At 39.5% G+C, this 27,749-nt stretch overlaps 1 protein-coding gene across 1 annotated transcript in view; it reads right to left on the bottom strand.

The window, feature by feature from the left end:
• Positions 1-2,934: 2,934 nt before the first annotated feature.
• Positions 2,935-27,749, bottom strand: part of CFAP54 (cilia and flagella associated protein 54) — a 247,148-nt gene continuing 222,333 nt past the window's right edge. The window contains exons 67-68 of the mRNA XM_054719381.1: positions 25,790-25,864; positions 2,935-3,171 (exon numbers count right to left, since the gene is read on the bottom strand). Of these exons, the coding sequence (XP_054575356.1) occupies positions 3,052-3,171; positions 25,790-25,864 (195 nt within the window). The 3' untranslated portion in view covers positions 2,935-3,051. The remainder of the gene's footprint in view (positions 3,172-25,789; positions 25,865-27,749) is intronic.

Raw genomic sequence — 27,749 nt, 5'->3', positions numbered from 1 at the left:
TTTTGTTTCTGCTTTAGCCCAGTTCATCACCATTGCCTCACTGCCTTGGCAGAAAGTTTCAACGCTGTGAGTGCCGTTACTATTTTAGAAGAAATGGGAGATTTCTGGGATGACGGCTTACTATGGGGAAACTGACTGCAGGGTCTGGCACAGTTTTAGACAGAGTTTCTTTCAGTCAAATAACACCCGAGAATAACAGCAACTGTAAGGTACTAAAGATGGACAAAAAGTAAAAATGGGCTGAAATAATATCTGTAATACTTGAAAGGGACCTTCCCTCCCCAGAGGAAACCAATGTACTGGCACAGATAACATGGAGGACACCTCAATGCTTTCTTGGGACATCCATTTAGGTCTGCAAGCCATTTAAAAAATATGCTCCTAGGGCAGACCACGGGTGTTCCAATTTGAGCTTAAGGCTCGGCCATGTCTTCTTCTCCCCTGACTTTCAAGTTTCTCTGCACCATGGAGTGGGCACAAGAGCTCAGGAAGTCAGTTTAGCATCAAAGAGCTCAGATTCTCCAGTCAGATAGGGCTGGGATTTAAATCCTGGTTTTACCTCTAACTGTGACCATTGGAGAAGTTACTTAACTGCCTACGCCTTTATTTCCACATCTGTAACATGGGGTCAGTCATTCTATGTGCACCATGCTCATAATTCTTGAGAGGACATAAGGAGATAATGCATATGAAGTACTTACTAATACAGTGCCTACCATGGGAAGGGTAGACAGTAATTGTAGAGCTAGTGATGGTGAAGGTGGTGGTGATAACTTTGCTTCCCTTTCTTTTAGAGCCCCACAGTTCCATCTTACGTGGGTCACATCCATTCATCCATCCATCCACTCGCTCATTCAACAAATATCAGAGACCTCTATTATATGCTGGGCATTGTTCCAGGGTTCTATACAACAGTATATGCCTTTATATCCACCAATATTTAAAAATAAAGAAAAACAGAAAGCATGCAAACTATTAGTAAAACTTAATAGTGATGAAGAATGGATGACATGTAAATACATTTCAGGAAATTAACATTAGGTTGAATCAAATCACCTTAGTTATTAGTCATGCTATATTTCCATACCTATGTCAAATGTATATGCCTTTGGTTGTGTCTTTTTGATCCTGGGGGCAAACTTTGAGTAATATATTAGATTTCCCCTGGGAGAAACACAAAACCCTTGAATGCATTCTCTATCCCAGCAAGAAATTTATAGGCCCAAGTAGAGTCATCACTATCTGAATGGCTTTTCTGTTTGACCCAAACTTTATTTCATAGCAGAGTATAGTCAACAGGCAATTATTTTTCTGAGTTCAGTGCAAAGTATTTTGTTCCTTTCTTTTCCTCTTTCACTGCAACATTTTGTTTCCTTCTCTTTCTTATTGGCCTTCTTGCCTTTGTTTCTTCCCTTGCCATCGAATATTGCATATTTATTTTCCCTGAAAGCCAGACCATCATCCATTCACTCATTCATTCATTCCCTTTTACTCACTCAACTTGATTTGACTGTCTATTAGTGCCTGGAACTTGCCACTCCTCTCCTTAATCACTAGTAATGGTTCCCTATTACATATGAATCAAGCCCATAGTCTTCACTCTAGTTCCACCCTTAGAAATTATTATTTTCTATTCTAACTGTTCACTCCAGATAGGTAGTAGGAAAGTCCTGTGTATTATATTTTCATTTTTATACCTCAGTTCTTTTACAGCAGCATGACTACCATAAAAATCCTTACAATTAAAAGTTTGCTCAGACTCATTTCCTCTATGTAGTAGCCTACAATTTTAGCTTGGCTGTCCCCAAATTTTGGAACTTTGATGCTAAACAGAATGAGTCAGAAATGCATGATCCTCTTCCAATTAGGCAGGGAAATGAAAACTCTTAGCATGATGACCATTACTTACCTTGGGTATTGTGTTTAGTACCTTCTCACGTCATCTCAATCTAATCCACACAGCAATCATATCAATATTCCTATTCTACTGGTGAGGAAACAACGGCTTAATAATTTGTTACTTTCCCAAAGTCACATAACTAGGAAGTGATGAGGCTACTATTCAAACTCAGATCTATGTAATTCCATACATAGCCCATGCTTTAAAACAGCAATTTTCAACCTTTTTCATCTCATGGCACATATAAACTAATGACTAAAATCCTGTGGTACACCAAAAAATATATTATCATTTTTGATGGTCTGACAAAAAATAGGTATAATTTTGAATCATTCACACTGGATGGCTATCATTGTGTTGGCTGTTGTCATTTTTTTAGTTGACAATCTAAGGCAGAAGAGGCCAGCGTCCTTGATTAAATAGGTGCTGCATGTTTTAACAGTTATTGCAGCACACCAGCATGCCACAGCACACCGGTTGGAAATCACTACTCTAAAATTTTGTGCAATGTTGGCTCTCAAAAGTATAAAATATGAAAGGTCTAATTTGCTGCAGATTTCTTCCCAAACCCCATAGGCAAACTCCCAAATTGAACTTACCACATGTTGAGATTTAATCCAGGATTTATCTTCCTTAGCACTCCTGACATTTTGGGCCAGGTAATTCTTGGTTGTGGGGAGCCCTCCTGGGAACTGTAGGATGTTTTGCATCATCCCTGGCTTCTACCCACTAGATGCCAATAGCATCCCCCTTTCAGTTATAATAATTGAAAATGTCTTCAGAGATTGCCAAATGTCACCCTAGATGCAAAATTCCCCCGTTTATAACCACTGGCTTAATTCAGTCTTGCAATATGGGCACATCTAAAGACAAACTAAACATAAACTATATAAACATGGGAATAGTTACACTGTACACAAACATGTTTTCTATGAATAGCTCCATAAGATGTCTTCAGAAGCAGCAGCATTGTCATTTAATTCAAATGCAATGTAAAACATTACTCAAAACTATAGTTTTTAAGGAAATTGAGCTTGTGTAAGAAAACAATTTTATTTTGTTTGTTGTAAGAGGACCATTTCAAAACTTATTTCAAACCAAGAAAAACAATAAGAATGAAATCCTTTATAAGGTTAATATGTAAAGTATGTTCAGAGAATAATCGACACAATCCAGTTGAAAAGGCTTCCTCCTGATAGGATACAACCATTAGCAAGATCAAAAAGTCTCTCGAGATTGAATATGGATGGCAGCGAGACCTTAAATGGAACCTGAGAAAAAGCATAAAAATGTTTATGAAATGTATTGTTTTGAACTGTTGACTGAAGTAAAGTTCTCAAAGTACACAAATACCAATTCCATATAATAATTTTATGTGAAAGATATATAATTCTTGCCTAAGGTAAGATTGCATCTTTACACTGCTGAAATGTCACATATATCATTTTATATCCTATTAAGATTCACATCTATGAGTCTATAAAATAGCATACAGATTCATACCGATGAATCTGTAAAATTGAGCCTGTAAAACAGCAGCTACTCCTAGAAATGTGGACTATTTGTGTTTGCATAATCACTGAGAATGACTCTAAACGAAGGACGTTTGGCTCTCTTTCTAATGGAATGCTTGCTTCTGAATAGACTGCCCAGTTGACAAATCTCCCTCTCTCATTTTGAGCTTAAGTCCTGCCACAGTGAAGCAAATTAGGTTAGGGGTTCACTCTCTCTGAAAGGTACTATTACCACGCCAAGGACTAGTATAGCCAAAGTCATCTGAGAGCCTAAAAAAAGGCAGTAAGACCGCTTTTGTGATTGTAGCACTGGCTATTTGATGGGGAGGAGGGCAGAAAGGAGAGAATAACCTGAAGGAAAGGAAATGAATGTTTACTACAGACCCACTTCATGCACGTCTAGATACTTTTGAAGATGAATGATGTCATGCCGAATGACTCTAATGACTTAGACTCTTATGAGCCTGAATCCTGGTAAAAAATTAGAGGACAAGGATTATTAATTCCTTGTCTACTTGTTAAATGAACCTATTATTCTCCAGAAAACATAGTGAACCTAAAAATGGAGACTTGTTTTTATTTGTTTTTCTTTACTTTTTGGATTTAAAAAGTGACAAAAGTTATTCTATAACTTCAAATAATAAAGAGGTAAATAAATAAAAACTAATAATATCCTCTTCATCAATAATCTTAGACTAATTAGTACCACCAATTTGAGAATTCTTCTTCCAAAACTGTTAAAATCCTCATACAAATGTATATTCACATGGGTCTTTTCCTTTTCTTTCTTTCCTTATTTTTTGAAATAGAATAACCAAATTTCCATTCATTGCTTTTTTAATTACCGATATATAAGAAAATCCCTCCTTAGTCAATTCAGGGAGGCAGAATAACCACATGGAGGTCAGGAGTGTGCATTTTGGAATAAGACCATTTGGTTCATACTAGATATGTGAGGTTAGGTAAAATATTTTATGTGTTTTAACTTTAATTTTCTAACCCATAAAATGGAAATAATAAGAATTACTATATAGTATTGTTAAAAGAATGGAGTAAGTTTACACATATTAAATAGAATTGGCCCTTTAACTATGTTGGGATTAGGGATGCCAGTCCTCCCACACAGTTGAACATCTGGGTAAAACTTTTTTTACTCCCTCACAACTTAACTACTAATAGTCTATTGTTGACTAGACATCTTACCGATGGCATAAACAGTGAGTAACATATTTCTATGTTCTATGTATTAAATACTATATTCTTACAATAAAGTAAGCTAGAAAAAGAAAATCATAAGGAAGAGAAGATATATTTACAATACTATAGGTGTTTATTTTAAAAATCCACATATAAGTGGACTCACACAGTTCAAATCTGTGCTGTTCAGGGGTAAACTGTACTTAGAAGGGTGTCTATCACAAACACCTAATAAAGGCTATGTTGTATTGTCACTATTGAACACACCATTTTAAATGGCTATATAACAATGCCTGGCATGGACAATCCTTTATTAAAGAGGTAGTTTCTAGTTTTTGAGCATGCTTGTCTACTTATATATCTCCTGGGTGCAAGTGCTTTAATTTCTGTATTGCTGATTCCCCAAGGTGGTTGTTCTGGTCAAAGGGTGTTTACATTTTACTTTTTAACATTTCCTGCCAGATTACTTTCCAAATAGGTTCTGACAATTAATACTTTAATCAGTAACAAATGAGGGTTTTTCACACCCAGGGCAGCATATTATTATCATGGAATGTTATAAACCTTCTAATTTTGCCATTTAATGACTATTTTCTTTATTAAAAATTGGAAACATTTTAGAGAGCTAATACTAAATAATTTATTAATATGTTGAAATATATGTGATTACCATGATTACTTTGGTTATATCTCATTGCTATTTAATTGCACTAAACATTCAGTTTATTATATGGTGATGAAAGGCCTCACATCCAATAATATCCTTTAGTAGATGATTTTCAAAGTAGTAAGAATAATGGACATTAAAATATTTGTGTTTTCTCTGGAGCTGTATTTCTGTTATTGTAGAATTTTTCTCATATTAAAGATTACAGTATTTAAAATAAAAACACAAAGAGGCCAAGTTAGTTTTAGATAACATTAGAAGTATCTTTATGACATAATTTATGTACTGGATCCAAATAGAGCACTTTGGCCTCTGACCCTTAACAATGAACAAGTGGCCATTTGTCAAAGGATGGAGATTAATTGCTGGATTTATTTATGAGGCTGCAAGTGAACGCTTCGGGTCAGAAAGATAAAATAAAAAGCTGTCATCCTGGAGTTGTTAATTTTTATCCGTCCTCTGGAGAACGCAAATGACCCTAAAATGTCAGAACTTACCCTTGTGCTATTACTCCTACCTCTTCAGACACCTGGGCAATTTAAGCCCTTTGTTGGACACATCTAAAGCTTCAGATTCCAGCTATTTCTATTACGCTATAGCACAGTAGTCTACATTTTTTCTGTTGCTGAACACAATCCTTTAAATAAACTTTTGATTGAAATATAATATACAGGAGGAAAAAGGAGAAACCTTAAGTGTAGAACTTGATTTTTTTCTCAAAATAAACACATCCTCATAACTGTTACTCAAATTAAGACAGAACATGATTGGCATTCAGATGTCCCCTGGTGCTCCCTCCTAGTCACTAACCCTCCCCTTCTTCCTGCAAAGTAATCACTATTCTGGCTCATATGCCAACATTTTAGTTTTACATGCGTGTGCAGGTGTGTATTATAACTATATTTTTTAAACTTTAAGTAGAATAATAAAATATTTACTCTTTTGTTTTTGCTCAACATTATGTTTCTCAGATTCATCCATGTCAGTGAGAATCTCCAACATTTACAGGGAACTCATACAACTTAACAAAAGGAAGATAAACAACCCAATCAAAAAATGGGCAACAGACCTAAATACTTTTTGAAAGAAGACATACAGAAGTCCAAGAGACATATGAAAACATGCTCAAAGTCACTAATCATCCAAGAGATGCAAATCAAAACGACAATGAGGTACCAACTCACACCTGTCAGAATGGCTATCATCAACAAATCAACAAAGGACAAGTGCTGGCAAGAATGCAGAGAAAAAGGAACCCTCCTTCACTGCTGGTGGGAATGCAGTGGGGGTGCAGCCACTGTGGAGAACAGTATGGAGTTTCCTCAAAAAACTAAAAATGGAACTCTCATTTGACCCAGTGATCCCACTTCTAGGAATATATCCCAAGAAACTAGAAACACCAATCAGAAAGAATATATGTACCCCTATGTTCATAGTAGCACAATTTATAATAGCTAAGATTTGGAAACAGCCTAAGTGCCCATCAGCAGATGAGTGGATTAAAAACCTGTGGTACATTTATACAATGGAATACTACACTGCTGTAAAAAGGAAGGAACTCGTACCATTTGCAACAGCATGGATGGACCTGGAGAGCATTATGCTAAGTGAAATAAGTCAGTTGGAGAAAGATAAATATCACATGATCTCACTCATTTGTGGAATAATGAACATAAATTAGTGAACAAAAACAAATCCAGATACAGAGAAGCATCAATCAGACCATCAAACCTCAGAGGGAAAGCAGGGGAGGGTGGGGGGAAGGAGAAGAGATCAATCAAAGGACTGGTATGCATGCATATAAGCATAACCAATGGACACAGACACTAGGGGGTGTTGAGGGCATGAGCAGGAATGTGAGGAAGCAATGGGGGAATAAGGTCACATATGTAATACCTTAATCAATACAGAAAAAAAAATAGTTTGTTCATTCTTATCTACTAGTCCGATCTAATAAAAGGGTAATATGCAAATTGACTGTCACCCCAACACACAAGATGGCCGCCCCCATGTGGTCAAAGATGGCCACCCCCATGTGGACACAAGATGGCTTCTACAAGATGGCCCACAGGGAAGGGCAATTGTCGGCGATCAGGCCAGCAGGGGAGGGCACTTGGGAGGGATCAGGCCTGCAAGGGAGGGCAGTTGGGAGGAATCAGGCCTGCAGGGGAGGGCAGTTGGGGGCGACCAGGCCAGCAGGGGTGGGCAATTAGGGGAGACCAGGCTGGAAGGGGAGTGCAGTTAGGGGCAATTGGGCCGGCAGGGGAGCAGTTAGGCATCAATCAGGCTGGCAGGGGAGTGGTTAGGGGTAATCAGGCAGGCAGGTGAGTGGTTGTGAGCCAGCAGTCCTGAATTGTGAGAGGGGTCCCAGATTGGAGATGGTACAGGCTTGACTGAGGGACACATATTGCCCCCCCCCCGTGCACGAATTTCGTGCACCAGGCCTCTAGTATAATAATAAAAGGGTAATATGCTAATTAAGCTGGATGTCCTTCCTGATGAAGCCAGGGTGACGGGGGGAGGGGGAGTGGAAGCCAGCCTGGGTCCCGGGTGCCTACTGGTAGTCGGAGGAGGGAAGCCCGGGTTCCGAGTGCCAGAGGAAAGCCGGTGCCAGCAGCTGGGGGAAGGAAGGCCTACTCTTGCACAAATTTTTGTGCATTGGGCCTTTAGTTCGTGTATAATTTCCATTGTATGACTGTATCACTATTTACTAATTTTCCAGATGTTGAGCATTTGTATTATTTCAAAACTTTATTTTAGGTATACCAACTGAGGTATACTTTATTTCTGTGAGGTAGATACATAAAAACTGAATTTTCTGGGAATCAGTTATGCATATATTTACCTTTAAGCTGATTCTACTGAACAGTTTTCTAAATGGATTGGCCAATTTATACCCCCACCAGTAGTATATGGGAGAATCAGTTATTCCATATATTCACACACTTTGATCATTTTACTTTTTAATTTTAGACATTCTATTGTATATTTTGAGATATCTCTTTATGCTTTAAATTTCATGTCTGTAACATCTAATAATATTAAACATATGTTTATTGGTCTTTGTGGAAATACATGTCTTTTGTCCAATTAACATTGATTTTATTCTCTTGCCTTATTGCAATAGCTACAATTTCAAAGTAATGTTAATTCACAGAAGTGCTATCGAGCCTTATTATTCCTCCAAACCCCCTCCCACCGGCCCTGTCAACCACGAAATGCCTCTGCTCCCTGAAGCCCTCCTCCCACTCCCACCTGACTTCAGTCTCCTCCTCCGTGGACTCAGTAGCAATCTAGACAGTTTTCTATCTAATGAAGAAAAAGTTTTTTTTATCACCTTTTGGAAATTTTATGGAAAATTCTAGGTCTTCCATAGGGAATTTCTCAAGTAAAATAGCTCAAGTAAAATTACTGAATTTGTTTGTTTGTTATTCAATAGAGACAAAGTTGGCAATCATATAATCACTGAGAAGTCTTTTATGTTTTTGTAAATAGCTTTGAGTCCAAATTGCCCAAAGTCAGGTACCAGCAAATCCTGGTTCCTTTTCCTGGATTAGGAAAAAAGGAAGAAAAGAGCTTGGCAGGGAGCAGGCTGCAAATTCATTCAATAGGTTGGGTGTTAAAGAGCAATGTTAGAGAAATGGTGATGATTTGCCTGCCTAGAGAAGATAAAAGTCTGAAACAGTACAAAGAAGGGAAAGAAAGTCAAGTTGGGGCAAACTGCAGGGTTTCATTAAAATCTGGCCTAGACTTGAATGAGTTTCCAAAGGCATTGGAGAGTTACAGGTTATTTGCCAATGCTATACTGTGTTTTATATGTGTTTCTGCATGAAAATTAGATTCTATCATAATGAAGTATTTTATTACTTCTGTCCTTTGCTCAATGATTTTCCTTGATTGGCAGAAAAATCATATAGTCTTGAAAGTATCTATAATTTTTCTCAATCCAATGAGTTTTTATTGAGCCCCACTTTGAGACCTCTTCTTGCTTCTCTCAGCACACCATTGTCAGTTGCCTTTTCATTGATTCTAAGTGTTAGTGACCAAGAAAAAAGGGAGAAAGCCAGGTTTCCACCCATCAACTAGGTCTGTCTGCCCTGATAATTGGTAAGTGAATATAAAAATCGTGGGCTTTGTGATATGGGTGGATTTAGCTTTGCCTCCTTTCAAGTACCTTAAAACACAGAGTCACAGCCATGAGAGAAATCATTTTAATAGCTACAGTTTAGGAAAGCAATTACTGTTTTCACCCAGCATTCTCACATATAAGTTTCTCTACCATGGTTTCTATGTCTTCTTAGAAGATCAGCTGAGCGTTTGAAGTTAATGATTGACTGGATTTTTGTTTTCAGGCTGGGGAAAAACATGCATTCCAAAGTAAAAAGAATAATATGACACTACCTTACTTAAGAATATAAATCATGAATGACTGGTTACCCACCTAATAAAAGTTCCAGGTGAGAGGGAAGTAGATATATTTGGTTTCACTGTACTTTTTATATGATGAAGATAATCCCAATACAAAAAACAATGGATAACATTCACCACAATCTAATAGATACAACACCCAACTCGTAGGAAGGTGAGAAAGACTTGTATATACAGCTCTACCAGACCACAGGAAATCTCACACTTTTCTGAGAATAAGATTTATCTTTTGCATTACTCTAATTTTTGTATTAAAAAAACTAAGTATGACAGAAAAGAAGTGGTGTTTGTTTTTTTTTTTTTACCATAAAATGAGATCAAAGTGTCATATTGGTAAGATAGCAGGAATCTTTTAAAATTAATTTTAAATAAATAACATTACTATAAAGACACTTTGCAGAGAACAAGAACATTAGAAATTAAGATAGGATATGGGAGAGAAAGCATTTGTGCAGAAAATTGGTTCAAATGTTACATTGTCTAAGAATAGAACACATTCTTCTTAAATGACCACCACCCTTGTCACCGACGCTCTATAGCCACTGACTCCCGGCTGAGCATGGTGCTTCCTTGAGCTCTTGAGCAGAAGTCACCTTTTACTAAAGGACAATTCTTGCTCAGACACGATGTTCCAAAAGCACAGGAAACCAAATGTGTCTGTCCAGCCAAAGTAATTTCAGCAACTTCTCAGTGATTCTATGATTGCCAACTTTGTCTCCCTTCTCACATCTAAGTAGATGCCAAAAGTGTTTTTGCACAATGGCCTCTACGCAGAGTACCTCCAGGAGAGAAGATCTATTGAGGGAGACCGCGTGTACTGGGATGTATGTTTTAAAATCTATTTTAGGTTATGCGCATAGTGTACAGTTATGGTACAGTAAAAATAAATATTTGGTCTTTGACCCAGGTTTCCTGGCATAGAGCTACTAATGGTGCTGAAAGTTTTCTTTTAAGAGCTAACTTCAGGATGGGGTTGGTCACCAGGAAAACCAACCAGGTGATGAGAGACTTAAAACTTTCATCCCTGCCCTAGCAGGTTTGGCTCAGTGGATAGAGCCTCGTGCCACAGACTGAAGGGTCCCAGGTTCTATTCCAGGTCAAGGGCACATACCTCAGTTGCAGGCTCTATCCCTGGCCCTGGTTGGGGCTGCACAGGAGGCAACCAATCCATGTGTCTCTCTCACATCGATGTTTCTGTCTCTCCCTCTCCCTTCCACTCTCTCTAAAAACAAACAAGCAAAAAAACATCTTTCATTCCTATGCCTTCAACTTTGAGGGGGCAGAGGGGCTGGAGGTTGAGTTCAATCAGCAATGGCTCATGATTTAATCAGTACCACCTACATAATGAAGCCCATATAAAATCCCCACACTGACAGGTTTCAAGGAGCTTCTTAGTGGGTGGAAATCCAAAGCTCTGCTCCTCCCATCCTCCTATATCTTGTCCTATTCATTTCTTCATTTGCCTGTTCCTCAGTACTATCCTCTATAATGAACTGGTAATCATACCTAAAGTGATTTCCTGAGTTCTGTGAGTTCTTCTAGTGAATTATGGAACCTGAGGGGGCATCGTGGGAACTCCCATATCATAGTATGCTGGGCTGAAGTGTGGGTGGCCTAGCTCCTCATTTTCAGCTGGCATCTGAGGTGGGGGCAGTCTTGGATTGAGCTCTTAATCTGTGGAGTTTGCACTAACTCTGGGTAGTAGTGTCGGAAATGAGTTGAATTGTTGGACACCCAGTTGGACTCAGAGAATTGTGGAACTGGTTGGTGTCAGGAAAACATCACAAGTGGACCATCTGGGATTATGTAAATGAAGGCAATGCTCAGCTAGTAAATGTCTTTGGAGCTTTGGGGCTTCTCCCACATTCCTCCTCCTCCTTGGCCCCTATTCTGCACACATTGCCCTTCATATCCCACCCCAAGCCCAGCCAAGGCACTACTTGATGAAAAATGATGGAGCTGGCAGTGAAATCGTCATTATGGATACATGCTTTTTATAGAAAACTATTCAAAACAATCCTTTAAGACCAAAAGAGACCCTTAAGAAAAAGTAAATGTTTAGGCTGTACCTATCCAGACTTATTCGGACTGCTCAGGAATCCAAGGGCCAGAGAAAAGAGCCTTTGAAATCCGATACCCATTGTGCAAAGAGAATAGCTTCTCTCTCTCTCTCTCTCTCTCTCTCTCTCTCTCTCTCTCTCTCTCCAGGAATTTTTTTTTTTTCACCATATACAGAACTAATAAAGGACTTCAAACAGGGAAAATCCTCTTTAAAATATCAAAAGTTCTAATCAGAACAGAAAGCATAAGTTGTGCAACCAACCATGAAGTGCACAGGGCATAAAGACTAGATGGATGTTCATGGCCAGTGGTTCAGGGCTTGGGGGAAGAACTGAAGGGAAAATTTTCTTGGGTAGAGATTCTAACAGAAATTCTTATATTTAACTAGTGGCCCGGTACATGAAATTCGTACACATTAAAAGGGAATTAATTAGAGGAAATATTTTAATATTGCTATTCGCCCTTTATCTATAATAGAAGTATCAGAGATGAAAGAAAAATCATAAAATGTATATGAAAATCTCCCTCCTGTCAGTGTCTGGGGCACGCCACAGGACCCAGAGTCAAGTCCCTGCCCATCCCCACATGCCTTGAAATCATGCGAGACCCAGACCCAGCTGGCCCCACCCCCATCTAGCCCTGCTAGGTGGGGGACACAGCCTCAGGTCCCCCATCAAGCCCCACCTCCTGCTGATTGGTTGTTACGCATGAGGGAGTGATGACATTTGCATATTAACCTTTTATTATTATGACTAGAGGCCCAGTGCACAAAATTCGTGCACTCAGGGGGAGGGTCCCTCAGCCCGGCCTGCACCCTCTCACAGTCTGGGAGCCCTCGGCAGATGTCTGACTGATGGCTTAGACCTGATCCCCACTGCCACGGAGGCAGGATAGGCTCCTGCCACCACTGCTGCACTTGCCAGCTGTGAGCCCGGCTTCTGGCTGAGCAGTGCTCCTCCTGTGGGAGCACTTTGACCACTAGGGGGCAGCTCCTGCATTGAACATCTGCCCCCTGGTGGTCAGTGCATGTCATAGCAAGCAGTTCAGTGGTCTTAGCATATCATTAGCATATTACATTTTGATTGGTTGAACTGCCAACTGGACCACTGGACACTTAGCATATTAGGCTTTTATTATATAGATGTGTTGTAAAACTGAATGTCTGTTCCTCATTCTCTGTGGAGATGTAAGGTATAAATTCAGAGGTAGTGCTTATACATGATTCCATTTCACTTTACATTTGTTGCCTTTATTTTCAGAAAATGGTTTTAAAGCTTTCTCAAGTTCTGTTTTTGTATACTGGAAAAACTGTTTCAGCAAGAAAGGAAGGCTGCATTTATTGAGGATTGGAAATGGGATGGAGTCTTTTTTTATAGAGTTCATTTCATTTGTAAATTAACTGTTAAAATAGGGGTTAAAGGAAAATGCGATTGAATTATGGGTCACATTGCAGAATGTATTTTTAATCATGAGTGGGTGACATGTGTGATGTTTACTCCCTACTTCTACATTAAAAAATAAACTTTAAGCCAGAAATTATGTTTCCTAGTTCCTTTAGAACACTTCTCACTCCCACAAAATAGGATTAAATGAGCACCCTTATGTTCTTATCACCATGCAGTTCGGGTTCCTGGGAAGCAGACCCCCAAGAGGGAATGTGGCTTTCAGGACATTTATATGGGAGTACCATTGGGATCAACACTCATGGAGAAAGGGAAGAAAGTGGAATTAGGCAGAGAGAGAAGATGGGCTGCAATGCAGTCCCACACAACAAAGGACTCAGCCAACCCCTTGGGGAGATTTGCGACTGGGATGGCCCTTCAAAGCTGTCCCTAATCCTGGTAGGGGAGGTCAGGTATTTGTACCCCCATATCAACCAGTAATTGGACGCAGATTTCCCCCAAGAAAGAGACTACATCCTTTGGCCATGGGCAATTCTTGGAGAGGGCTGAGAGCAGAGGGCTGCCAGGCAGCACATCCCCAGAGCTGGGTAAATAAGGTCTTCAGTCCTGGAGGGGAGATCTGGGGCTCAGTGCAGGGGCCATGGCAGGCATAAATATTTAATTCAGTGGTTAACTACAGAACTATTAAACAAGCGGCCATATGGCAAAATGCATACTAGTATATAACCAATATAAGCTAAGGGGAGATTTAGAGTAATAACTAAGTAAGAACTCATATACCAAATTTCCAGATGCTTCTCTGCTTGGGTCATGGTCAAACAAGCTCAATATAGTTCCAGGATGACTCCTATTAATCACTTTATTTGATTACCCTTGGGATCATCCCCTCTCTAGAGTATGAGGAAGATAATTAGAAATTAAAGCGTAGGAAAAAGATTCAATAATAATATGTTCCCAAAAACTTGAATATGAAAAAATTCAATAATCTCACCTAAAGCCTAAATTCCCTATGGAAGACCTAGAATTTTTCATAAATTTTCCAAAAGCTGGAGCTAGAAAACTGTCTAGATTACTACCGAGTCCACGGAGGAGGAGACTGAAGTCAGGTGGGAGTGGGAGGAGGGCTTCAGGGAGCAGAGGCATTTCGTGGTTGACAGGGCTGGTGGGAGGGGGTTTGGAGGACAGTTGGGCAGCAGGGGGAGACAGCAGAGCACAGTGGTTAGGGACATGTTCTGAGGAGCCAGTCTGCCTAGGTGTGAATCCTGGCTCTCAGACTGGCTGAGGGAACTTGGGCAAGTCACTGAAACTCTTCAGGCCTCAATTTCTCACACATACAATAAGGACAAGAATAGTATCTACCTTAACTCAAAACAGAAATCTAAAGTCACATGCTAAACTTCAGAATGTATGTATTAATTTCACATTGCTGCTATAACAAATTTACAACAAACCCAGTGGCTTATAATACACATTCATTCTCTTCCAGTCTTGGAGATAAGAAATCTGAAATCAGTTTCACTGCACCGAAGTCGAGATGCCAGCAGGACTGGTTCCTTCTGGAGGCTCGAAGGGGGGAATCTGTTGCTGAGCCTTATAGAGGCTTCTAGAGGCCACCTGTGCTCCTGGACTTGCAGCCCCTTTTTCCATCCTCAACATGCATCACTCCAACCTCTGCTCCCATCATCACATCACCTCCTCTCCTATTGTCAAATCTCCCTCTGTTCCCTTTTGTAAAGAACTTCTGATTACATTTCGGGACAACCTGGATGATCCAGGATAATCCCCCCACCTTGATATCATATCTGTAAGGCAACAGGTTCTGGGGATTAGGATGTGGATATCTTAGGCATAATTTAGTCTACCACAGTGTGTGATTAAATCAGATAGTTTAGATCATAGAAATATCATATTTATATCATATTTGCTCAACACAATTTTGGTAATTAAAGTTATGGAGTTAATTCCTTTTAAAATTTTATGGCATTCTTGAAAATGTCTATTGTGCTGGAAGTTTTTAGTGTTCACTAACATACACGCTTGCTCCTCTACAATCCTCTACATCCTTGCTCATTAGGAGGAGGCCAATAGGATATGGGCAGAAATTATGGTAGCTGGCTCTTAGAAAGGGTCACCCTAATGTATTGTCTAAACTGGGACACTTCTAATAATAAAAGGAGAAATATTAACCATTACTCCAAATCAATACGCATACATTGTGGCTGTCACAGGCAGTGTGCAGGTATGGTCACCCTACTTAAAAGCACCTTGTAAATTCCCCAGCCCTCTTCTCCTGCGATGGTGACCCTAGACAGTATAGTTACAGGTTCAAGGAGAGTTCCCTTCACTGGACTTTGCATGAGGAAGAAACCTTCATAGCCACAGACATGTAGGGTTATTTGTTAGCACAGCCTAGCCTACGCTTTTCTGACTCAAACATGCATGCCTAGCAAGCTTGCTCTGCCCTTACCCTATTTCTGAATAGAGGGAAATTCCATTAGAGTAAGGATTTTACTCCACCTAAAGGACAGGGATTTGAATCTCAGCAGCAAAGTTATAAGAAAATATGCTATAACTGAGCACAACGAAGCTGGGTTCCTGCCTAAAGGGTTGGTTTGGGTCTGCTTTGGGTCTACCGGAGAAACAGAAATAAAATCTCTTGAGTTCGAACAGGACTTGGCATTTCTTTATGCTTTTAGGAAGGTGCTCATTGGACTTACTATCTGGCAACTAAAACAGGAGGCTCTTTTTTAGAACAAAGGATTTATAAAGAACATGAACTGACGTTTGTTTTTTGTTCATGGGACTTCGTTGCTTAGAATCAAAACATGATGGGCTTTATTAGTTAGCAGAAAGGTTTATTTCTTTCTTGTGCAACCACTACAGGAGCAACCTGGAGGGCAGAGCTGCTCATGCTGACTTCTTTATTCACATCAGTATACATCGCAAGCACCTGCAAACCATTCTTATAATGTGGCCAACACTGACCAGCAATTTCTGATAGAGAGTTTGTAATTTATAAGGAACTTTTACATAAATTATTTTGTTTAAGTCTTTTTAGAATTCTCAACTTGAGCAATCAATCAGCCTTTGCCAATATTAATAAGAGGGCGTGAGGAAGAAGAGGGCAAGGAAAGATGAGAAGGACAGAGAGGAGGAGGAGGAAGGGCAGAGGTAGGTAGAGTCAGAACTCACCACTGAACCTCCCTGAACATTTACTATGCACTGTATGCCATTACGCACTTTTGGTTAATGATAATTCTGTTGCCAAAATAAAATGTGTCACTACTCATAAGGATTTTTGGTTCATCAAAAGCATAGTTTAGCCCTAACCGGTTTGGCTCAGTGGATAGAGCATCAGCCTGCGAACTCAAGGGTCCCAGGTTCGATTCTGGTCAAGGGCATGTACCTTGGTTGCAGGCACATTCCCAGTAGGAGGTGTGCGGGAGGCAGCTGATCGATGTTTCTCTCTCGATGTATCTAGCTCTCTATCTCTCTCCCTTCCTCTCTGTAAAAAATCAATAAAACATATATATTTTTAAAAAGCATAGTTTAATGGTTTTCTAGGGACTTACGCTAAGTGAATAAATGCCAGCCCCCAAAGGTTACATACTATATGGTCCCTTTAATACAACATTCTTGAAATAACAAATTTATAGAAATGGAGAGTAGCTTATTAATTGTCAAGGAGCAGGGTCAGGGACAGGAGTAAGGTGGAAGTTGGAGTATCTGTGAAAGGACAACCAGGGGTCCTTGTAAGGATGAAATTGTTCTGCATCCTGACTTTATTACAGTCAGAATCTGGTTGTGATATTGGACTACAGTTTTGCAAGATGTTACCATTGGGGAAAACTGGGTAAAGGGCACACAGGATCTCTCTCTATTATTTCTTGTAATTGCATGTGAATTTGCAATTTTCTCAAAACAAAAAATTTAATTAAAAAAGGATAGTTGAAAAATAATACTTAGAACACATCTGTTAAACGTCCTTTTAGTCTTTTCAAAATTAGCAAACATTTATACAGGCCAAAGGCCACTAATGAAGGGAGGTGCTAATGGTCAAATAAAAAAATGACTCATTTCACATTATTTTAAGTCTGGGAAAGATAAAGACGGCCACCACGCAGTGAATGCTTACCACTGGCGTTGTGCTCGCACCATACTCACTGGGTTGCATGCTGTTTCTAATGTAATCCTACAAGCAGAGTAGCTATTACCAATGCACAGAGAGGGAGTGAAGTAACTTGCTCCCAGTCACACAGCAATGGATGGTGAAAACAAGAATCGAATCATGCTCTCATCCATTGAGACACATCGCTTTCAAGACCTTCACCAGAACCTGATTGACCTGGGGTGTTTAAGGGTTAATGACTTGTCCACAAGGGAAAAACTGGGGCTACAATGTCCTGGGTGCTCTTCCCCCTGTACTCTGCTCTCATGAGAGGTTGAAAAAAGAACATAATGGCATTAGCTGCCTGAGATTCAGGTGGAATAAGAACAAAAATCTCAAATACTTGTCGAATGTATTAACAAGAAAAATGGGTAAATGTACACCTGCTTCTTCTTTGGGAATTTATTTAGTGACAAGGAAAATGTGTCCAGAAAATTTCCAAAAGATTGCCAATTGACTCAACTATATGAGGCAAAAACCAATATCCTCCTGAAATGAAAACCTAGTCCCACCGTTAGAGGCCCAGTTTTTTAATCAAGACAAACCCATTTAGCAAAATGAATGAAGCAAATGAAAGTAAACACTTAGCTCCATTTTCAGCAAAATAGAAAGCAGTGAACAGATTTGCTAATGATACCCCTGCCTCTCACCTCCTTGGAAGTTATACAAGTGACTAAATTTCAGGGAAATTTTCCCTTTGATTCTGAAATACACTTATATCCTGAATGAATCCAGGCTTGCTTTATCAAGCAGTGAACAAACTTCTCGCCACTTTTATAGTAAACATACAATATCAGGTTTATGATTATATTTTAGTTTAAATTATACCCAAGTACCATTATACCTCCAAATCTCATGCCTCATAAAAGCGGGACCAATACTTTGAGCACAGATAACACAAAGGCTCTGGGTTTCTTGATGAAGGAGAGTGTGTTTCACCTTGACACTATTGCTGGCAAGTCTCTGAGAGATGAGCATTTTGAAAATGCTATAAACAGCTTAGCCTTTTCTTAGCATTTTGAAGAGCACATTAATAGCCTGGCCTTTTCTTAAGGGCTTTCTTTCTCCCTTAGCCAAATGTGACAGTTAAAAGTGAACAGGGAAGATGGAATCCAAGCCAGCGCTGTGTTTGAAAAGCAGTGTGGAACTGATGTCATCCGGCATTGTCTTCAAAAGAATATGAGAATATTAAGTGGATGTCTCATAGACTTACACACAAAGGATACTCTTCACTTGAGGACATAATGATAATGTCTCACAGAAGAAAGATGTAATTCTAGATGCTCCGAAAATCTATTCAGACAGCTCTTGGCTGGTATAAAACAAAGAAAAAAACACACACACCAAACTCTTGGCAAGAAAGAAAGAAAGAAAGAAAGAAAGAAAGAAAGAAAGAAAGAAAGAAAGAAGGAAGGAAGGAAGGAAGGAAGGAAGGAAGGAAGGAAGGAAGGAAGGAAGGAAGGAAGGAAGGAAAGAAGGAAAGAAGGAAGGAAAGAAGGAAGGAAGGAAGACTCAACTGAATAACAAAAGTTATATTCATAGATTTAATTTTATTAAGACTTAGTAAGCAACTTTTACGGAATATGTGGACCCTTGTGCCAATGATGTGAAGGAGAGTTTAAAAAGAGTACTGTCATTGACACCATTTGGCGTACTGTGTTAAAAGGAAGAGGCACAAAGTAATGTAATAAAATTAGCCAAAGGAAATTAAACAGACTAGCTCTACTCTCTAGGATTTAGGATCCTAGAAAAAGTGAAATGGAAGCTGTCCCACATAAGTAGGGGTGCATGCAACCCCATCCAACACCCAGAAAAACTGCATAGGTTATTTCAAAGGATACCTTGAGAGTCCACCTAGTTTATCCTCTCCTGTCTGGGTATAGACACACTCAGCAACTACATGACAGTTACCCAGCATATTTGGGGAGAGGTGCTAATTTTAAAAATTGTCTAAGCAGGTTGCCAGAAAGCACTTCATTATACATATTTTGGTTAAAAAAAAATTAAGGACAGAGACATAAACCACGGGCTTGAAAGAAAGTGATGAAAGAAGGACTCTGAGTTAGAGCAATATAGGTTTAATGTGTTATTACCAATTTTTGCATGATAATCTAGTAAAAGATAAGATACCAGCATTGTGAAGCAATAATTTCAGCTGATAGGCAGGGGTCATCCTATATAATAAAAGGATAATATGCCAATAGACCGAATGGTGGAACAACCAGAACCCATGTGGCCCCTCACCCTGGCCAGCCCTGTCCCGGAGCGGCCACCTTCACCCCCATCAGGGCAGGCTGGCTGGACCCCACCAGTGCACGAATTCATGCACTGGGCCTCTAGTAAGAACATAAAGGTAGTCATACGATAGAATCAATACATCAGACATAAAATTAAAGATGCAAATGACTAAACAAATGAAGATATGTAAACATATCTTTGACTCTGTGTCTTCTTCTAGCTGTTCTTTTACCTTCTCTAAAGTTCTTACTGAAAACATCTTAAAGATAATAATTATTTTGGTGACCAGCATGTGGTTGGTGTCAATATCTGATCACAAACAGGTACAAAAATGATCATTTTAAGAATCCTATATAATAAAAGGGCAATATGCAAATTGACCCTGATGGCAGAATGACCAGAATGACCGCTCGACCAGTCACTATGAGGTGCACTGACCACCTCTCAGTCCCTCCCCCTGGCTGGCAGGCTCAGATCGCCTGATGGTGAATGGGGAACTGGGGGTAGAGGGTAAGGGATGCAGGCAGCACCAGGCCAAGGCCCTCACCCTGCCAGTTGCCCCACACACAGAGGGAGACTCATGGCAGGGGCAGGGCTGGTGAGTGGGCGGGAACAGCAGACTCTTTCCCTGGCCGTCAGGCTTTGATTGCCGGATGGCGAACAGGGAACCTGGGGTGGGTGGCGTCAGGGGGTGGGGCCGGCTGCAGGCAGCCTGGGAAGATGGCCCTGATGGCAGGCCAGACCTAGGGACCATACCCACGCACAAACTTCATGTGCCAGGCCTCTAGTAAAAAATAAGAGAACATGAGAACACTAAATTTAGCCCTGTGAAAAGAAATCCACATGAATAATATACATAAAAATGCAGTGAAAGTCATTAGAATTTAACTGTTATTACAGAGTTTTTTAGGTTAAATTCAAAATATTTTTAAGCAAACATATTGCATAAACTATTTTATGCTCAACTAGATCTTGGGGAAAAACGGCAGGCATCAGGCTGCAGTGGTGTTTTCTCTGAGCAAATAGAAGAAGTTTTGAGTTGACTGAGATAAGTGTGGAGCTTCTCTCATCCACCTGAGCCTCCCACATACTGTTAGCAGTCTCACTGCACTCTCACCCGCCACGGGCCTCTTCTCTCACATTTGCCTCACTCCTATGTCCAGGAAGCCAAGTGTTGCTAGAGAAACATCACAAGCCAAATAGCCTAGAGTCCCAACAAACCAATGACTCTTAAATCTCCAGGTGGCCCAATGTCCTTTTATTTCTCCTTGGTCAGCTTTCCTGCCCATCACACTCAAAGACAGTGAATATTCAAAATCTTCATCTACCTCTCTCTCTCTCAGAAGACCATACCTGCAATCCTCTAACCCACTCCAGTAGTAGAAAAACTTGCCTCTACTTCATTGAGAAATGAGAACCACTGAGTATAAACTGCCCCAGCTTCTCTCACCCTTTCCCACCTCAATCTGCTACCCCAGGACCTAGAGAAAAGAAGTATCTTTCCTCTGCTTCCAGGTAGCGATCTCACTTGTGTTATCCATGTCTTTCTGCCCCTACCCCGCTCTCTAAAGGCTGTGTTCCATCATCATTTGTCCTTCTTTCTTCTAGACAGGCAACCCCCACCCTCCTGGCCCTTTTCCCTTCCCAACACTCCTGTCCTAACTTCCTCCCTAGTCTCTGTGTCTCTCTCCAAACTTCTTACCCAGACCTCCTTAAAGACTCATCTACACTTGCAACTTTCACTTTCCCACTCTTACTTTCTCACCTCTGACTCCTCAACTTCCTGTAGCACCTGCTCCCACTACTCCAATAGAACATTCAGTGGGTATAATTTAATTAAAGACACAGATCCTGGATTTTTAAGCAGAACTGTATTTGACTTCTGCCTCCTCCACTTAGAAGCTGGGAAACCTTGAGCACACTGCTTAATTCCCCTGTGCATCAATTTCCACATCTCTAAAATTAGGATAAAAGTAGTAACCAATTTAATAGGATTCTAATAATATTAAATCCTATATAATAAAAGCCTAATATGCTAAGTGTCCAGTCAACCAGTCGGCCGTTCAACCAATCAAAGTGTAATATGCTAATGATGTGCTAAGGCACCCAATTGCTTGCTATGATGTGCACTGACCACTAGGGGCAGTCGACCAGTCAACTAGTTGTTATGACATGCTCTGACCACCAGGGGGGCAGACACTCGGACCTGTAGGTTAGCTTGCTGCTGGGGTCCAGCCAATCGGGACTGAGTGAGATGGGCTGGACACACCCTGGAGCCCTCCCATGATCTCTCCCAGGCTGGCCAACCTCCCGTGTGGCACACACAGCTTGTGACAAAAAGAAACTGAGAATAGCGAGGAGATGAAGGAAGGCCCCGATCATGCACCAGTGGGGCCCCTGTGCCCTCTCGCCATCCAGGACCCCTCAGGGGATATCAGAGAGCCATTTTCAGTCCAATCTGCAGGCCAGGCTGAGGGAACCCACTGGTGCACGAATTCGTGCACCGGGCCTCTAGTGAGATAATAAAACACTGAACAATGTTTGCACATGCCATGTGCTCAACAAATGTTAATCATGAATGTTATTATTACTACCACTATTAGCAGTGATCATTTTAGTGATTACTATCATTATTGTCATATTTTATTCTGGGTCTAACTAAAAATCCTGAATTACAAAAAATATCCTACTGAACTCTTGCAGCCAAGAAATGCTCTTTGGTAATCTTCTTACACTATGTGTCTTATCACTTGGCCTAGATCAACCTGCCCTACCTTAAACCAGATCTCTTCTTGGAATCTCCTTTCCAAACTTATTCTGTGTGATTCTAGTCAGTTCAGTTCACACACACACACACACACACACACACACACACACACACACCACTGATACACTGATATACTGATTAGGTAAATTTATTTGTATCATGTGAACCAATATGAAATATAAAATTAGCTGAGTGCAGGACCCTTAACCTATGCTGCCTTTGCAACAAGAAAAGCATCTACACCAATGTTCTGCATGCAGCTGGAAGTCGATAATAACTGATGGTGGTCTGTCCTTCCCAGGATCAGTCACAGCAACAACAGAAAGAATATTTTTAGCATCATGTTTGAATCCTACCTGGCAACTTGGAAACTGCAATAATTTGAACCTATGCAGGCAATTAAAAGAAAGTTTTATTATTAGTTGACCAGAAATTGTACCTCATGGTCATTTATATTCTGTGAGTAATCACTGAGAAGGTTAGTGTGGAGCACTCATTCCCTTCCTTCATCTCCTCGCTATTCTCAGTTTCTTTTTGTCACAAGCTGTGTGTGCAATATCCATTTTAATTAGAAAGAGGCAATAACAGGCAAAGGTGATTGCAATAGGTATGTTCAGTACAGAACCAAATTGCACAGCAAGATCTCATCCCGGTGATAAAAACAACTTCACTAAGGCATGTAATTTAGTCTAACAATTTGTTTCTTGGAACAAGCTCCTAACGCCCACGCCCCGGCCAGCAGTACTCCGTAAGTCTAGCTGCAGTGGAAGCATTAGCATGAGCTTCACCTGGGAGCCACCTTCTCTTGGACCAGTGACCCTCGTGTTGGGATCCTGCACACTGACCTAATTCCTCTAGGATTCAACAGTGATTTACTTTACAGGCAAAGAAAATGGGTTCTAGTTCTATCTCTACCCTTAACACTTTTCTTCTCTTTGTCTATCAATATTTCAAAACAAATTTGGATCCTAAAAGTCTGTTTAAAATTAGATAACTAGGGGATGAAGACTTCACACACTCACACATGGAAGGCAGGACCATGGTAGGGATAATGATGATGATGATAATGACTGCGGTGAAATAGCTAATATTTACTAAACATTTGTTTGGACTACACTCTATGCCAAATATTTAACATACATTATTTGCTTTAGTAATCACAACTGTGAAATATTGGCATTATTACTCCATTTTCCATTTGAGAAAACTTGCTTAGGGTCATATGACTAACAAGATTCAAGGCTGGGATTTCAAGTCTAGTCTGTCAAAAGCCAAGACCCATACAAAATCATGTGTCCTTTTTCTGTGACCTGCTTTTAACCACAGTTTGATCAAAATTAGGTTTAAGTTTTATTTTATTACCAATGGCCTGCTACAGTAAATCTATGTATTTCTATACTAGAAAATTAAATTCCCCATTTAAAAAATGGGAAAGAACATGAATGGCCAAATAAATTTTTAAAAAGCAAATATTAAATTTCAGGTGTTTAACACTAAATGGAATTCAATTCAATTGAAGAAGCAGTAACTAATTAATATAATATATACGGAAGTAAGAATTCAAAGATTAAGTTAGCATTGTCCCTATCCCCCAAGAAACTAATGACATAGTGGGAGGAACACCGTGCAATATTTCAGGTCTTACTTCAAATGTCATATCCTATGAAAGGTCTTCCATTAGAATCCTATCTAATTTGTCACTCCATTCCCAATTACTTTCTATCACAAGGATCAGCAAACTTTTCTTGTAAAGGGCCTGATAGGAAATAACAGGCTTTGTGAGCATATGGTCTCTGTCAACACTACCTAACTCTGCTCTTGTAGCTCCAAAGCAGCTTTAGACTATAAGTAAATGAATGAGCATGGCTGTATTCTAATAAAACTTTATTTACAAAATAGGCAGTGAGACAGATATAGTTCATAGGCTTCAGTTTGCTGACCAATACTCTATCACCCTTTTTTTTTCCTTCATAGCACTTAACAAATCTTAGCTTATCTAGTTTATTGATTTGTATACTATTTCCTTCACAACAATGGTAGCTCCAAGACAGTGGAGTCCTTGTTGTCTATTCTGACCTTGCTCCCCAGAGCCTAGAAAGAAGATCCTGATGCACAGACAGTCCACTCTAAATATGTATTGACTGCCCGGCTCGTGTGGCCCAGTGGTTGAGCGTCAACCTATGAACCAGGAGATCACGATTTAATTCCCAGTTAAGGCACATGCCTGGGTTACTAGCTAGATCCCCAGTAGAGGGCATGCAGGAGGCAGCCAATCAATGATTCTTTTTCATCATTGATGTTTATATCTCTCCATCTTCCTTCCTCTCTGAAATCAATAAAAATGTTTTAAAAAATAGTACCTATTCACTAACTAAATGAACAAATACTATTTCACAAAAGGTGAAACACAGACTACCAACAAACTCATGAACTATATTTGGCCTTATTAATAAAAAAAATTTTAAAGTGAAAATGTCATTTTTCACTTGTCAGACCTACAATGGTTAGAAGAAGAGAAGGAGGCAGAGGAGGAGAGGAAGAAGAAGGAGAAGTGAGAGAGGGGAGGGAACTAGGAGAAGAAAAACATGTGTAGATGAACATGAGGGGAAAATGGCCTTCTCATCTACCACTGATGGGCAAAAATATTGGTGCAACATTTCTGGAGAGCCATTTGCAATTATACATCAAAATGTATATGCCATTTCAAAAACAGGCAGAAGATTGAACAGACATTTCTCCAAAGAAGATATACAAATGGCAAATAAGCATATGAAAAGATGCTCAACTAAATTAGTCATTAGGAAAATACAAATCAAAATCACAATGAGATAGCACGTTTCACTCATTATAATGGTGATCATAAAAAAAAAAAAAAGAAAAGAAAGGATAATATCAAGTGTTGGTGAGATGTGAAATATGTTTATACTAGAATCTATCATCCTCAAGATCCATGAATAAAATGTGGTCATTTAAATAAAGCCTGACACAACAAATATGTAAAATAGACTATTATGAGGCATTAGATACAAGAAGGTAGGCCTTTCATGTAAAAATATGTCCATAACATTATTATTGAATGAAAAAAAGCAAGTTACAGATGCATGTACATTATGATCCTATTGATGCAAAAATTCTAAAGTTTATAGATATGTGGGAAACATTTGAGATAATTCTTCAAAATGTTAATAGTGGTTATTCTCTGAATGGTAGATTTGAAATGACTTTAACATTATTCTCTTCATAATTTTCTGTATTAGTTGATTTTTAAAAAATATTTTTTAAAAAAATAACATGCTCTAATAAATTCATGTTTATTACTCTTTCACATTGATTAAGAAGGGTTAGGCCCTTGATACTTTTATAATAGATGTTTTCTGAATTTCCATTTCCATAGCAACAGTGATACTTATGAGTGAGTCAAATATAGTTTTAAAAGAGATACATACCTTAGATAGTGGTTGTGTCTCTCTATCAGTCATAAACAGACTTATTATTTCTGAGCAACAGTCAATAATCATTTTCTATAAATAAGAAAACAATATAGTAAGGTTGATAGTATTGGTAAATATTAGACATTTTAATTATAAACTCTTTATTTCATTTGTATTTTCTTGACTTATCACCTAAGTTCAATTTTCAGGTTGAGACTTAGACAGGTATTTGAAAACTACAGGATGGCTCCAAATGACAAGATTTAATTAAAAATAATATATTTTTAGGATTCTCAGCATGCACATTCACTGATAAAATTCATGTTATAGAATAATAACAAGTAAAGTAATCCACATGAAAATAAGATTTTGAAAAATCACTTTTCTTTTCAACAGAGAGTCCAGAAATGGATTTAAGCAGGGAAGAATGGTTGGGAATTGGGAAAGAAATGGAAAGAGTAAATGAATAGGAAGCGAAGGGCAAAATCATATGTTGTCTATTGTTGACGGCTCTACCACACACCCTACTGTATATGTGAATACATCTGACCGATGAGGGTCTACCCACAGGCAGGGCTGAATCGGTCAGATCCTCCACATAAGGAATGACAACAGAAGAGAGCGGCAGGCAGTACTGGCTATGTGAGCTGAGGGGTCCTGTTATGGAGTTGGAGAAGGCAGCCATTGGCCAGATGTGAGATGAATAAGTGCCATGGAGTGGTACTAGGAAGTGAACAAGACAGAGAGACGTCATGGTCTGGTGGGAGGGATAGGAGAGACAGACTTCCAGCACTGTGGGAAGTCAGAGGAGGAAGCACATAGTTCCACCATCTCTTAGCCCCATCTCCCACCACATTCACCCTGTTCTCCTGCCACAACAGGTTGTTCACTGTCCTTCAAATATGAGATTCAGTCCCATGACTTCACTCTGTCAGGAATGAGTGCGCTCCACAAGTCTCCAACTAAAAGTTTCACAGGCAAGTATTGAAAGGGCACTGTGTTTCACTTACTAAAGATATTGGAGATAAAATTATAAATAAGACCCCTGAGCCAAGGAATACAAATTCAAGAGAGAAGAAACATACAAAGAAATAATTGCTAAAACAATTTGGTAAGGGCACAAGGTATTTTGGGGCCCAATGGAAAATGGCCTTTCAGTTTATAGGAGCTATAAAATACCGTCTGCGCTACTTAAGCAAATACAAAGTCTAACTCAAACCTCTTTCCCTACCTCCTTCCAACTTTCCCTCACTCCCTTGCCTCTCTCTTTCTCTACACACACACACACACACACACACACACACACACACACACACACACACCAATATGAATGAGATATAAATAAACAATAAATTAGAATCATTGGCATCATCATTGAGGGAAGAATTCCACAACCTTACTTTTTTGTATGGTGTAGAATTCAGATAATGGGGGAAGATAGGAAAACTGGAAGAAGTCAGAGAGACTAAGTTGAACTATATAATAAAGAGCTGAGCCAGAGCAGGAAGGGGAGAGGAGATAAACACTCCACACAGACTGAGTTGGAAGGAAAGTTTTAAGAGTTTGAGCCAAATGAGACAGATGTTGAAGACGAGCTGTGGATGTCAGAGAGAGATTAAGAGCAAGATAGTGGGGAAAGTAAGACTTTAAAGAAGTTTTTCTGTGTATTCCCAAAAAAGATTCCCTCTTGGATGTTCTTACAAGGGGCACCATAGAGATTTTGATTGTTTTCTATGGTTTTGAACATCAGATTGATGTTTCCTTAAACACCACACTTTTCTTGCTAAAAGGGGGCCACCAGGCAGTTGGCTCATTATGAATGACATCTGGGTACCTAGCCATGCTCCTACAATAATAAGCTCCTCCATGACAGGAACCTAATTGTACTGATTTCTATATGTCCTTCTCTCTCCAAGCCTGGAAAAAATTTGCAAATAATTGTCTCAAAAATAATTTGTTAATTGATGCTAATGTC

This window comes from Eptesicus fuscus, chromosome 7, assembly GCF_027574615.1.
Source record: "Eptesicus fuscus isolate TK198812 chromosome 7, DD_ASM_mEF_20220401, whole genome shotgun sequence".
In the NCBI taxonomy this organism is placed as follows: domain Eukaryota; kingdom Metazoa; phylum Chordata; class Mammalia; order Chiroptera; family Vespertilionidae; genus Eptesicus; species Eptesicus fuscus.
The sequence above is the reverse complement of the archived record's forward strand: the minus strand, read 5'-3'. Positions and strand labels throughout refer to the sequence as shown.